Source organism: Pagrus pagrus (assembly GCF_965226575.1).
Source record: "Pagrus pagrus genome assembly, chromosome: 13".
NCBI classification, from domain to species: Eukaryota; Metazoa; Chordata; class Actinopteri; order Spariformes; family Sparidae; genus Pagrus; species Pagrus pagrus.
The window spans coordinates 14,684,282-14,698,335 of NC_140197.1; the positions used below are offsets into that span (position 1 = coordinate 14,684,282).

The 14,054-nt window shown below is 43.4% G+C and overlaps 1 protein-coding gene and 1 long non-coding RNA gene across 3 annotated transcripts; one reads left to right on the forward strand and one right to left on the reverse strand.

Annotated features, from left to right (window-relative positions):
- Positions 1-429: 429 nt before the first annotated feature.
- recql5 (RecQ helicase-like 5) lies at positions 430-13,205 on the reverse strand. Its single transcript, XM_084372503.1, has 19 exons — positions 13,070-13,205; positions 12,734-12,855; positions 12,099-12,620; positions 10,745-10,841; positions 10,541-10,652; positions 10,303-10,465; positions 10,127-10,209; positions 5,923-6,141; positions 5,744-5,843; positions 4,520-4,556; positions 4,378-4,436; positions 3,949-4,019; positions 3,753-3,846; positions 3,488-3,676; positions 2,750-3,399; positions 2,614-2,659; positions 2,318-2,539; positions 2,158-2,230; positions 430-2,075 (listed from the first exon to the last, which is right to left on the reverse strand). The coding sequence occupies exons 1-19, from the start codon at positions 13,164-13,166 to the stop codon at positions 1,951-1,953; spliced, it is 3,081 nt and encodes a 1,026-aa protein (XP_084228629.1). The 5' UTR covers positions 13,167-13,205; the 3' UTR covers positions 430-1,950.
- LOC311268713 lies at positions 6,842-10,109 on the forward strand. Of its 2 annotated transcripts, XR_014624004.1 has the most exons (4): positions 6,842-7,282; positions 8,706-8,866; positions 9,129-9,247; positions 9,334-10,109. It is a non-coding gene; the product is annotated as an uncharacterized lncRNA (long non-coding RNA). The 2 variants fall into 2 exon arrangements; XR_014624005.1 differs by lacking the exon at positions 8,706-8,866.
- Positions 13,206-14,054: the final 849 nt, after the last annotated feature.

Below are 14,054 nucleotides of genomic sequence, written 5' to 3' on the forward strand. Positions count from 1 at the left end.
CAGCTTTAACAAAGAATGACTTGAGTTTCCAAGGCCCCTGGGTGCAGTAGCTACATTTTATTTTGAAAGGGTAGTATTTTAGTGTAGCTCTCAGTAGCTAATCTGACTTATATGTACAAAATTATAATAATTTAGTCCTCAAATGTATCATTTAAATACACCGCAAACACTACTGCCATGTAGCCATCAATATTTATCATCTTTTAAGATCTCATTGTTTGAACGTGGGAGATTAAAGCTGGAAATTACAAGGGGCACCCGAATGCAACACCACAAGGGATGACGTCACCTTGTATTTGACAGCGTCCCCGGCACGGACATCTCCCCCCTCCTCCCCCTCCTCCCCCTCCTCCAGCCCCAAAGCTCCTACATGGTTAATTGTCCAATTGAAGGCCTGGATTAAGACAGTGAAGGTCTCACACTGTGGTGCTCTGTTCCCATTCAGCAGACTTTATTGTAAATATGTAGGAGCAGCGAGCAGACAGGCTGTGGCTGTTCACACTGTGCACAGCCAGGCTCCTGTGTCCATCAGTGCTTTAACTAGTCTTTGGGTCCCGACTGTGGAGACGGACTCTGTGGCCTCTCACAGGCCTGACAGGCACTACAACTAAGGAACATATCCCTCATTGGAAACCATGTTTCTACGAATACAAAGAAAAAGAAAGAAAAACAAGATCTAAGACACAAATAAATGTTGTTTTGAAGTAAAGAAAACACAAACAGGACAGTTTTACTTCACACAGGATCGATCATTTACATCAATTTTCCTTGTTCTTTGTTCTGCAGTCCAGCAGCCAAAGACAAAACATGTAGCAGCAGTAAAAATATCTACAGTTTATGGCTCCCACAACCCAGAACCATCTGGTTTATGTCGAATACTAAAACCTCGTTCCAGTGTTGTTGTGTTTTTTAGCCCCATTTACTACAAAATTATGTATTCTTTACAATTTCCACAATGTGCTTCTAGCCGTGCCGTTAGTGTGGCTGTATGGATGGATAACCATGTACAGTACGTACTGACATTGTCCCCAGAGGATGAACCAGTGACTTGTCATCTAGCAGTCAAGTCAAAATTTCCACGTGCCCAATACTTTGGTTTACGAGCAAACACCAGCAAAGCGAATGACATTCCCATCAGCCTCAGCTTTGCTTTGAGTTAAGCGCTAACTAACAAATGTTAGCATGGTGAACACTGTAAACATCAGCATGTTTGCATCGTCATCGTGAGCCTGTTAGCATGCTAACATTAACTTTTAGCTCAAAACACCACTGCCTAAGTACAGCAAGAAATACATGCTAGCATAGCCTCAGCTGTACTTTGAGTTCATGATTATCTGCAAATGTTAGCATGCTAACATTCTAAGCTATAATTGTGAATGTGGTAAAAAAATAAATTTAAAAAAGATGCCTGCTTAATATGAGCATATTAGCACTTCTATTCTCATCATGTTAGCATGGCTATAGAAGAGGCCTTGGTTTCCACTCATTTCAACTCAGTATGAAACTTATTAGAAATTAGAAGCATATTTTAGGTTTAAGTGCAGACAGACATGAAAAAAGGAGAGAAAAGCTCCACGCTGTAGTGAAATGAATGAAAACCAATCTGCCTGCCTGTAGAATAACATTTAAAATCACACACTACGGTCGTCAGTAATGTAATTCATACACAATTTCCAGTAGATGGGCTGAAACATAAAGTACCCATGGCCTTTTAGTATGCATGGTTTTACCTCCGCTCTCTCGGGCTTTAACAGTCTACGTTATTGCTTAATCATTAGCTACTGCAGCAGCAACAAGCCTGAAAAAAGCAGAACTCTAGCAGCAAATCAACCATAAATCTGGTCAGCAGGCGCCTGCGGTGAAGCCCGATATCACAGGAACAAGGGAAGCTTAGGCACTGACAAAGAGGAAGGGTCTGACCCTTAAAAAATGGCTGTATTTCCCTTCCCATCATTCCTTGTTCTCTGTGGTTTTACAGCTGTGCGGTCTTTTAAGGTGCTTCCAGTCCGCCTCGCTCTCACAGCGCTTGACCGTGCTGAAGAACTTCTTGATGAGCGCTTTGGCTTCTGCTTTAACTGAGGACACAGAGAGGAACGTCAGAGAGGAGTCACTGTGTGCAGCCAAGCACAAGTTTTAGATGATTTATCCACTACTTACCTTGGCCTTTCCCTTGACTCCTCCCCTCTGCAAGGAGGTGAGATAAGTAGCGCGCGAAGGACTTAAACAGCTCCTACGACCAAAGAAAGCAACAGCTAACATATGATACTTGATATTTTCTTCTGCAGACATGACATGTTGAGATATCCGCCTCTCTCACCTTGGTGGCAAACTTTCCCTGAGTGTAAAACGGGTCCAGGTAGCGGACCACGATATCAGCCGCCTCCTTCAGCGTTACAGGCTTTGGCGGCTCGTTGACGGGGAGCAGGGCCCTCTCCTGCACGTTGGGGTTGAAGGTCACTCTTCTGCCGCGGCCATCTGCAGGCCGGCTACGCTTGGCGGGCGGGGAGGACTCTCTGTTCTGTTTCCCATCATCTGTCACCTGGACACACACACGTACCATGAGTCACTGAGTGGGAAATAATTGCAGAGGCTGGAGAGGAAACAGACACTTACCGCTGCTATTAGAGGTGGTTTAGCTTCTTCTTCTGGTTTGTTTTGTCTGTATGAGAAGACATTGAGTTAGAGTTGAGAGAGGAAGAGTTTCCCCATCATCTTAAAATACAGCATTGAGCGTGTCTTCTCATTTTACCTGGCAGAGCATGGGAGCTCCTGTTCCACCACGGCTTCAGACTTCATATCCTCTTTCTCGGTGTCTTCAACCCACTCCAACTCCATCATCTCCCTTTCAATGTCTTCCTCCTCGTCAAAATCAGGTATAACTATTACTTCTGTTTTACTTTCTACTAGGATCACATCCTGAGTGTCTGACTCCACAGGGCTGATCTCTCCAGCCTCCACAGCGACAGGTGAGTGTTCCTGCTCGCCACTAATTTCTTGAGGAGCCACAGTGGTAGTATGAGATAACGTAGCATCAAGTCCCTCCTCCACCTCCTCCTCCTCCTCCTCCTCCTGGCTTTTGTCCGTTTTTTGCTTCTTCGCAAAGTACTGGGAAATGTTGCGGGAGCTCTTCGCCGCTTCCACCAGCTTCTGCTGCTTCTTGCTCATGGCTCTGCCGGCCTTCGTCGGGCTGCTCAGGGAGGCAGCGACGGCCTTTGCTCTGGCTCTGATGGATGACGTTACGGCCAAAGATGCATGTGCGTCTGTGTCTCCAGAGCTGTCGTTGTAAAACCCGCCGCTCTCAGACAAAGAGTCTGACATGGAGGACTTCAGCAGCTCCTTGGCCGTCTGGAAGGGGTTGGATGAGCCCCTCTGGCCTGCACCTACCCTCTTACGCTTCATCTGAGGGAATAATGGAAAGAAAAAGAATACATGAATAGTCTGCAGCCAAAACAATCATAGTGTGTGTATATCACAAAGTGGATCTTACTGAGTACATCTCAGATGCAGATGTGAACCCCTGCAGCTCCTCAGGGAAGTTGGAAGAAGAAGAAGAAGAAGAGGAGGGTGCTTCCTCTTGGAGTTTTGCCTCAGTTTCTCTGGATTCACTGCTGCTCTTCGTCTTGTCGCTTTCTCCACGTTCTCCTCCAGCAGAAGCTGATTTCTTCATCTCTGATACCTTTAAAACAAGACATGAGCTCAGCAGTGTATCCTCCACTAATGATGCTGCAGCAGGCAGCACAGTCAGCGCTTACCTTCTTTAGGACGGCAGCTTTGTACAAGTTTGACGACTTGCTGCTCTTGAAGACTTCGTGTTCGAGATCCACCGCTAAAGACAGGGTGTCGCAGCTGGGAAAAAAAGACGACACAAAAGACGGTGTCGAGCTCAATCACTGCAGGAAATGAACTTTCTATATGAATGATGTTCGAGGCTCATGTCTGCACACTTACCCGAATGCATCTTCTGCCCCCTGCTGGCCATATAATGTCTCCTGCAAGAGGTACAGGCAGTGCTCTCTGGCCTGAAACAGAATATACACAGTTTATGGTTCATTAAATTCAACGATAATAAACAATAATTAATCAATCATCAATCCTCCGTGTATTAATAATAGAAGGATCCTCAGATACTGGACACAGATAAGATACTGTACAAAATGTTGCACTGTAATACCTTACTGTACTTTAACCTCCTGCAGTCTCATCCTTTTCCTCTCAGCTGCTGTATATACACTATATATACACCATATACACCGTTATCCACATCAATAGTGCGGCTCCCTTCCCCACCAATGACAGATGAGTCACTGGATTCCTGGAGACGTGTTAATGAGTGCAGCAGGTATGAGGAATGTGTTGCGGTGCTGTGCTGTGCTGTACCTTCACAGTGAGCTTGGGGATCCTCTGGCTGCTGGCCTCTCTGAGTCGGCAGTTAGCATCTACACAGTGACACACATGGATTATACAACAGCGCAGATGAGCCTTGAGAATTGCTAATCATTTGATCTTCTCTTGATATTACCTGGGAGAACGAAGTCTTCCCTCCGACCGTCGGCTCCCTGAAGACACACGAGCACAGACAGAAAGTTATTTGTCGCCAAAACAAACAAACAAGCGACACACTGGTACACGTCAGCAGCCTCGCTGCTCAGCTCCCGTCATGCCGTTCAATATCTACATCCGCTCATTACACTTACACCACCAAATGAAGCTATTTGAAGGTGGGTTTTGCAGGATGTTAAAAACACCATGAACAACAACATCGAGGCTCAAGCTCAGCCGGAGAGCTTTGTTGTTTCTATTTCCTCTTCATTTCCTGTTATCTCGCTCCTGTCACTGTCCAATAAAGGCGCAAAATGTCCTCAAAAGAAAAGTCAAGTAAACAAACGCACCCTTTGAGTTTGCGTCACGGAAGACTTCAACTGCCAAGATCAAAAGTAAATAAATGTCATTAAAAGCACCAATGTATTAAAAAGAAATGTAGGCATTAATAAATTGATATTTCTGTTGTATTTATTAATTTTGAAATGTATTTATGTACAGATTTTCATCTTCATTATTTTCCCTTTTACTTCCACAAACCTATTTATTTCTGTATCGTCTTTGCAAATGATACTTTTTGATTCTGTCAGTCTCAGTTCTCCATATATATATATATGTGTATAACTGGCCCTTCTTTGGCCTGACAGTAGATTTAAAAGTGAGTCATTTCCTCATCATGAGAGAACAGCACCTGTGGTCAGCTTGAATCGAGTCAGTTACGACAGCTCGTGTCATGACACGGCTGAGGCCACCGTTTAAGTCCACACAGGATTATCATCTGATTACCAGAATATGTGTTTTTGGGGGGAATATCACTTTAACTGAATAGATTGATTATGTAAAGGGATTTAAATGTTGTTCTGAATGCTCTCGGGATCTCTCATTTGTTGTTTATATCACCACTATTTTACAATCGTTGGCATTCCTGCTTTTATAGATGTTGTAAACCGGACAAGCTGCTCTCGGACCTGCTGAGGAATCGTTTTACTTCAGTGTTACGGCATTCCACCGAACATGTGGGAGCGATTTACCGCAAACCTCACTCGCGGGGGCCTCAACAGGCCCCATACCTTCCCGCTGCTGCCAACAGTTGGTGAGCAGATGTGTAACGACACAACACAAACAGTTCTCGGAGTCGTTTTACTGGTCGCTGAAAATAAACATTTTTTAGAGGAGTTTGTGTGCGCTGATGATCACGAGTCACCTTCCTCAGGCTCATCTGCTTCTTGAAGAGGTCAGAAAACTCCTTTTTCCTCTTCGGTCCATCGTCTTCACTACTGCCTCCGCCCTCCGCTTCATCAAACCTGCAAGGTGTGATTTCATCATCAGTCTTCAGCTTCAAACAAAAGCATTACAGATAGTGTCACCGAAAAGCCTTCCTGCCTTTCAAAGCCGTAGCCCTTCTTTCCTCCTTGGTACTGGTCCGCCAGGAAGCCAAACGGTCCTTTGGGCTCTTTGCTCTGAGCTTCTGTCTTGGTGCTGAGCGTTGCCGCCCTCTCCAGCTGTGCTCGGACAAGTTTGGGGTTCCGACAGAAGTCGCAGGCTCCGGCACAGTTTGGCGTTTTGTCTCCAAAGAACTTGGAGATGGTGGCATGGCGACAACTAGAGGGAAGATAAGAGACAAAGCTAATCAAAAAAACCCAGTCGGTGATTGGTTTGTGTAGAGTTTGCATTAGAAAGGTCAAACCTCTCCATCATACACTGTACTTCACTATTGATCTATTAGTGATTGTGTAACCATCCCACTCGACTATAATCAATGCTGTGATAAGTCAAACAGTGCTCCTTTATCACATGAGGACAAAATACAGTTGTTTAACAAACTGCAGCCGTGAGCATGAGCATTAACTTCATCTATTGCTCAAAAGGAACGCACTACAGCGAATACAATCTTCATTTGGGCAGTAATGAGTCTTATTTTCCTACAATTTCAGGGTTTTTAAACACAACAACTCTATTCATTCCTAATGAGAGTGCAATTTCTTCCTGTATTTATGTTTTCTGATTAACATCTCAGCTTTAGATGTGATAGTTGCTATTTTTAAATGCAAAACAACCTCACACTTATGTATCCAGCGTTATGTAACAGCCCAAGTTCACACGTAGACTGTGTTTGGGAAGCAGCCCATTAGGCGAGCCGCTCCGACAACATACTAACCACCTTGCTGGCAGTAGAATGAGCCCTGAAAGAGAGACGAGCAGTTTCACCACCAGAGGAGGTGGGGAGGCACAGAGAGGCACACATGAAGTCACTCCCAGAGAGGACTGCTACGGAGGAAACAACCCTGGAGGCAGACTAACTTCAGTAAAGCACAGCGGATAACTACTCTCTGCGTCAGTACCAAGAACTGTGAAGAAGAGGAAGAAGAAGAAGAAGAAGAAGAAGAAGAAGCAGAAGACAACAAACTTGAGGACCAAAGGAGATAAAGATTAAAAAGAGCTTGAAGGAGGACAGAAGTGAATGGGATTTGTTTTTTGATGTCATGCAGACACTCATCAGTACCTGAGGTATTATCCCTCCTAACCCTAATCTCAAACTGACTGCTAATCAGTGTCTGCCGGTCTGAGGACTCCTCCTTTGGATGACGCAGCGCACGTTAGAGCAACAAATAAAGACACTCGGTGATTAACGTGTCATTCCTTCCCTGAAGGAGCTACCTGCCTTCACCTCCTCATCAACCTGTCTTTTAGACAGTCAGCCTGGGCTTGGCTGAGCGTGAGAAAACAACAAAGACTCTCGCAGGTAAGAACTTTTAACTGTGAGTGTGCAAATGTAGTCTGAGAGGCAAAGCACCTGAGAAATACTCCAAGCTGAGAGGAATGTGGTGAATGTGCTCTGAAAAACTTGTTAGTTGCAAACACACTGGAGAGTTAAACTAGTCTGCTTTAAAACAAGGATTCAGGGTTACTTTTTAGGTATACCAACTGGGTTTTAACAGCTGGATGTCTGAGGGGTTTCTCACTGTTTGACCACTGTGTGTAAATGATAATGTTCATCATTACAACTAACAGAGTCAAAGATTTAATGGGGAAACATCTGAAATAGGTAAGATTATAACAGAAAAGTCAGATCAAGTTCCATTATGTTTTGTCCTGGATTGAAATGATTTTTTGTGTGAATTTAACTTTCAAAACTTTCCACAAACATGGTCTAAAACCGAACCCCAACAATCAGTGACCATACAGAAATCCGTCAGGGTCAAATGCACACTACCTAAATAACTACATATGTTTCTAAAGTGATGACAGGTGGCTCAGGTTTGGCATCGGCATGTTCCTAAACTCTGAAACCACACTTTAAAAAGGCTCTTCATGCTAAAACTGCTTTCGTGCAGCATGAAAACATTCAGTCGCACTGTAGGTCTGCAGTATTACTGGACACAGCAGCAGCCCTGCAATAAATGTGAGCTTCATGAAGGTGATAATATTTAAACTGTTTTATATTCAGCTTTACGGCCATTTTATGTTTACCAGTCATTCATAAGGAAGCAAAACATTTAATATATGTATTATAATATACTTGCTTAACAGTCGGAAACCACTTGCCTATAGCCGTCAAAGGGAAACAAAATCTGCACATCAGCTCCTCTAAGGATCAATAATTAACATGTTAAATCTTGTTTGCTTAATTTAGATAAAAAAAGTGTGTAAACACATTTTCTATGTTACACTTACTTATGAGATGTATTATTTCTTGACCTGGATGAGGCCCCGACGACCAGTGTGACTCCAGGAAGTTTCTGCTCCCAGTGAAAAAATAATCAGACCCATAAAACCCTGTAGGCTGAAACGGAAAATGGCTGTTTTCAGCCTTCCGTTTCTGTACCAGTTGAACACAAAAGGCATTAAATGTTAATGAGTGAGCTTTAGAGGTGCTGATAGGCGCATTATGCAAGCTAGGCTAGCTGTTTCCCCTTGTTTCCGCTCTTTGTGCTAAGCTAAGTCTTCTATCACACAATCCAACACAACAAACTGCAGCTTCCAAAACCAGCACATAGCTGAGCCCACAGACTGTCACACCCAGTGCCATTTCTTTTACTGGAGAGGCACGATAACACAGTCACCGGTAAATCATGTAGAACTTGACACATGAACACCACCCATTAAAAACACATAACGCTCTTTACACATTACACACAGTGACAATGAAGCCTTCTGCTCGACAGTTTAACACAGAGATGGACTCCGTTGTCACGTCGCCTTAAAGAAAGTCTGACAGAGAGTTAACCTGAAACACCCCGACCCTGCAGCACCAGCTCCTGGAAACTGATTCACTTTCAGACGGGCCTGAAAAACCACATGCTTTACATCTGTGCACTCCCAGACAGTAAGACTCTACGGCTTTTCTTTCTCTCTATAACCCTTCCACTTTCTCTTAAAAATAGGTGCTTTATCTGGCTCATAGATACAAGCTGAGCGTTGTGAGCTTGTGTCAACACACAGGCGATGTTGTCTCACCCGCTCAGCGTGTCGCGCAACAGGAGTAACATCCTGATGACACTGAAGGCGGGCAAATAAATGCGACACTGTGTAAACCAACTTCAAGCGTGACCATAATTACTGTAAATGCCAACATTTCATTGCACTAGGATGGATCCCGGAGAGGCGACGCTGGAACTCTTGAACAGGGTATGGGTCAAGCTGCAGAATCTGCCCAACGCCACCCCTATAGACCTGGCAGCTTTCTTCATCATCCTCACCTTCATCTGTGAGTCTTTACTCTCTACTATTACTCGTTTGTGTGTCTGAATTTGCGGGTCATGATCCAGCCGTTTTTCATTTTCCTTCCTGCAGTGGTGGTCGTGCTCATGTCGGTGCTGGCCTGCGTGACGTGCTGCTGTCACAAGACGAGGGTGAAGAAGTCGGACATTTGAGCGAATGTGTTAAACTCAACGGGACACGGTGCAAAATGTCCTCCAGGCTCATGGTCGTGTAATATAAGACAGACATTCGAGGCATTTCAGTGAGCCGTGAAGCCACATACAGGGTGTGTTCAGTGGTACTGGAGGAGTCCAACCCTTACACAACAAAGCAGCTGACAAACGCAGAGAAGGATGTCCTGACCGGCTGCCAAACACACCTGCTTACAGCTGCCAGGTTTTCAGGAGAATCTACATTCCTTGGAGCATCCCCACACCCCTGGCACGCCCCCAACCCAAAGTATCTTTAATAACGTGGGCAAACACATGGAGCAATAAGAATGTGCAGGATAATCTTAAAAACCGCAGCAAGTTCATGTTTTTCTAAACTTAATTGTGTCTCATTGTTAAGGAATGAGGATTTGCAGGCCGGCTTAGTTAGTTAGATACGATCCTCCTTCAGGGGAAAGCTGTTCTCAAACCTGAAAGTGCTCCCTGACACTTCACAACAAAGCCTTGAAGAGAGCTCAAGTCTGCCCTCTGCTGTGCCCAAACTGAAAAGGACTATGATTTTATTTTGAAAAGCCGAGCATGTAATGAAAGTTTCATGTATAAATGAATGAATATACTGCATGCTACACTGTTTATGTGTGAGGGGTGTAAATATTATGTAAATGTGTGATTTATGTGCAATAAAAACAAAGAAAATGATTTTTGCGTTTACTCACGCTTCCTGGACACAGAACGACACCATGGCTTCAAAGTCTGTTATGGCCGTTTTGTCCGACTCCTTCGCAGTGCCGCGTTTCTCCTGGAGACAAGTTCACAAAATGTCCAAAAACCTTTAAACAAGTTTTATTCATGAGCTTCCTCACAGTTCGATTGTGTCTGCTATTGTGCTGACCTGTTTGCGCCCAACCTCCTGCCGGATGAGGAAGTTCATCTGATTCCTATCATTCGGGGAGTAGTACGTGCGACAGGAGGAGGGCAGCCCGTCTCTCCCAGCTCGCCCAGACTCTTGGTAGTAACTGGCCAGCGACTTAGCCAGGTTCCAGTGAGCTACAAACCTGCAGGATCAACAAAAACATTAGCACATGTACATTCTGTAGACAATGCAAAATGATAAAACGTCAGAGCCTCACCTGACATTGGCCTTGTCTACTCCCATACCGAAGCTGATGGTGGCCACAATAACCAGCACCTTCCCCTGCATCCACTCATTCTGGACCTCCGTGCGATCTCCTCCCTTCAGACCTGCAGTGTAATAGAAGAGGTCAAGAATATGAGCCTGAATCTTTCTGTGATGTGTAATCCTACAGCCTACAGAGAGTTAAAAAAAGGCTAACCTGCATGATAAGCCTTGGCCAATACTCCAAGCTTGGTCAGCTGGTAAGCCACAGTTTCACAGCCGTCCCTGGTCCGACAGTACACAATCCCACAGCCCTGTCCACAAATATTACAGACAGGAGGTTGAAGGAACTAGGATTCTTATGCCCGTGTTCACAGGAACATATCAGCTAACTGGGTTCTTATATATTTATTGGGTATTGCCTACATGACAGGTGGCATGAAAGTGTGAGTCTCATGCTACATAAAAAAATGAGGCTAATACAATTATTGATATCTGAGAGTTCAGAAACACAGATTCATGGGCAAACCAAACATAAAGGAATATCTTCATAAAGGATCATTTAAAGACTGACCCAGAGGAAAATGTTTCTGAATGACCTTTAAGACATTTTTGACATTTAATATAAATTTCTTGTTGCTTATCAACTGGCATGTATGCACCAATATCAATATATCTATATTAAGTTATTATTGGTTGATTTATTGGCTCAGGCTATTTTTCAGTCAGGTTCCATTCCAGACAAGACCTGTATCACGTCAGTTTAATGTTGGCTTAATCTTTAAACTATTTTATTTTTCAACAGTTATATGATTTGAATGAATGAATGAATTTGAGGGAAATTCCTGTGCTGACAAATCTTCCCCAGAATTTAGGTGTTTAAATCCATCTGCTGCAATTTGAAAGCAAAGACTCGAAGAACAGATTCGGAGAACTGACACATTATTAGGGGGGGTTTGTTTTTTTAATTAAACCAAATATTATCACCTGATTTCAGCTTGTCAGATAATTATTGTTACTGGTGTGTATGTTGGCTTACAAGTAACAAGATATTGCTGCAGAGAAATTAGTGTGTTTGAGCAAAACAGCATAGAAAATGTATTTTCCAACTGTAAAATGTCCTGCTCAGTACCACATATTACTGTATATACTGTTTCATGAGGCATCCTTAAAGGGCATTTATATGTTATGTGTTTATGTACATACCTGAATAAATGCTGAAATATCATTACTGAATTTGTTTTAAACTCTCAAATATAGGTACCAGTATTGCCCCCAGTATCAGTCTGGCTCTGGTACAATACATTTTAAGTTTAGTTTATTTCAAGTTCAGAGCAACCAACTTTAAAAGGGTTATTTTGCATACAGTAAAAGTAAGAACTAGTGTTGTGAAGACATTTGGCTAACCATGTCTATTCTATTCAGACATTTCTGTTTGTGTCCTTTAAAAGTAGCCATTTGTCTGCTGCTCCTACACGATTTTGAGTACTAGCAGCTGGTGATTTGTCATTCAAAGACAAGGAGCACTTCCACTCACACAATCCCAACTCCTCAGAGTCAAGTCTACCAACCTGTCCATTAGCCCTACTGTCTAGTGCCAGCGCCTTCTTGATGAAGTCGTAAAGGTGGACGTAGGGGTTTGGCAGCAGCTCCCTGAAGATCACATCATAGTGCAAGTTACTGCGGAAGACAGGTGTGACAAAAGACAGTGGCGAGCTCAGCCCCAGGGATCGAACAATGTCCTCTTGTACATTCTTGGGCGCTGTCGCCGTCAGGGCCAAACAGGGCACTCCTGGCATGAGAGCACGCAGCCTGCCCAGTTTGAGGTAGTCTGGCCTGAAATCGTGGCCCCACTGAGAGACGCAGTGAGCCTCGTCCACGGCCAGGTAAGACAGCAGACCGCGGGAGCACAGGTCTGTCAGGGTGGGCTGGAACGAGGGAGAGGCCACCATCTCTGGGGTGATGTAGAGCAGCTTCAGCTTGGGGCTGCTGCTCCCCAAGTCAGCCAGGATGAGACGGCGCTCGCCTGCTGCGAGCTTGGAGTTGATGGAGCAGGCAGGGATGTTCAGACTCTTCAGGCGGTCCACTTGGTCCTGTGGAGAAACACAGGAAGAGATCAACACACAACTGAGGCTTCACACAAAATATTTGCAGTTACATGTATTTAAAGGGTTTGCATTAGAGCAGAAGAATGAGACAGACTGACCTGAATTAGAGCAATAAGAGGGGATACAACCAGAGTGATCCCCTCAACCAGCAGTGCAGGCAGCTGATAGCAGAGGGACTTCCCTGCTCCAGTGGGCATGCACACAAACACATCCTTGTCTCCTGCACGAAGACAACAACAGTCACCACTGAGCCACACATTATTCTGTCTCGGACAACACAACCAGGGAGGGATAATTCAAACTGAGCCCCGTGTTTAAATTTGTCGTAAACATCAGTTAAGTTGTCCTGTTGCTACGAGCCAGCTAAGTCTGCTAGTTAGCATAGAGATAAACTCACGTCAACACCGCAGATAAACAGACTTTCGTGTACTTACTCCTGACGACCGCTTTGACGACATCTTCCTGTAGTTTGGACCTAAAGTTGTCGAAGCCAAAGTGGGTTTTTAAAGCTTGTTTTAAAGTTGTTGTCATGTTCTTAATCTCTGCAAAGAACTCATATAAAACTCTCTGGCTTCGGCGCACGCCGATGACGTCATCAGAGTCGCGAAAAACGTATTTATTTTTTTTAAACATTTGTTTTTACCAACACTATGTGATGTAGTCATGTCATCTAGTTAAGTTTTTTCTTTGTTGTTATTAATTATTATTATTTTATTATATTTTCTTTTTATTATGTATTTAGTGACAGTGTGTTAGAGTTCTCTGATTGGTCCAGCTGGTATATGCCTTTCAGCTGTTCTGTCTTAAATATATATATATATATATATATATATATATATACACATACATACATATATATATACATATACATATATGTGTGTGTGTGTGTGTGTGTGTGTGTGTGTGTGTACTTAGATCTTTTACTTATTAGTATTAGTAGTAGTATAAATATGGTACATATTAAGTACAAAAAGTAGTATTATGCAAATTAGCCCATTTCAGATGAATGTATATCATATTACTCAATCATAATTATCAGTTCATTCATGTGTACATCATTACAAGGTTGCAGCTGTGAAGATGGGGCTGATTAATTATATTCTGCTGTATGGTTTGTCAATTCCCCCGAGGGATCAATAAAGTTTTATGTCATCTTATCAACCCTATAATAAGACATCATTTATTGATTATATTTTCAAATTTGCACCTATACAATACTTGAGTAAATGCACTCAGATATGCAACATAGGAGCACATACCTGAACTAAGGAAATCTTCAGCTGCATTTTCACACTGGGACCCTATTTTGAAATGAAGTGTCAAGATAGCAGAGCGCACCTTGACATCCCTATCGTGTTGGTGTTGTTTTAGTATACCATAATTATTTTTAGTCAATTTAACACAAACTAGTAAACACAG

Bases quoted from the DNA above. Each gene is read 5' to 3' on its own strand.
- recql5 (XM_084372503.1), bottom strand. From the start codon at position 13,166: ATGACAACAACTTTAAAACAAGCTTTAAAAACCCACTTTGGCTTCGAC. The intron at 12,621-12,733 runs GTCAGTCTGTCT...GTTTCTCCACAG, and splicing joins CTCTTATTGCTCTAATTCAG to GACCAAGTGGACCGCCTGAA. The intron at 10,466-10,540 runs GTGAGGCTCTGA...TTGATCCTGCAG, and splicing joins GTAGACAAGGCCAATGTCAG to GTTTGTAGCTCACTGGAACC.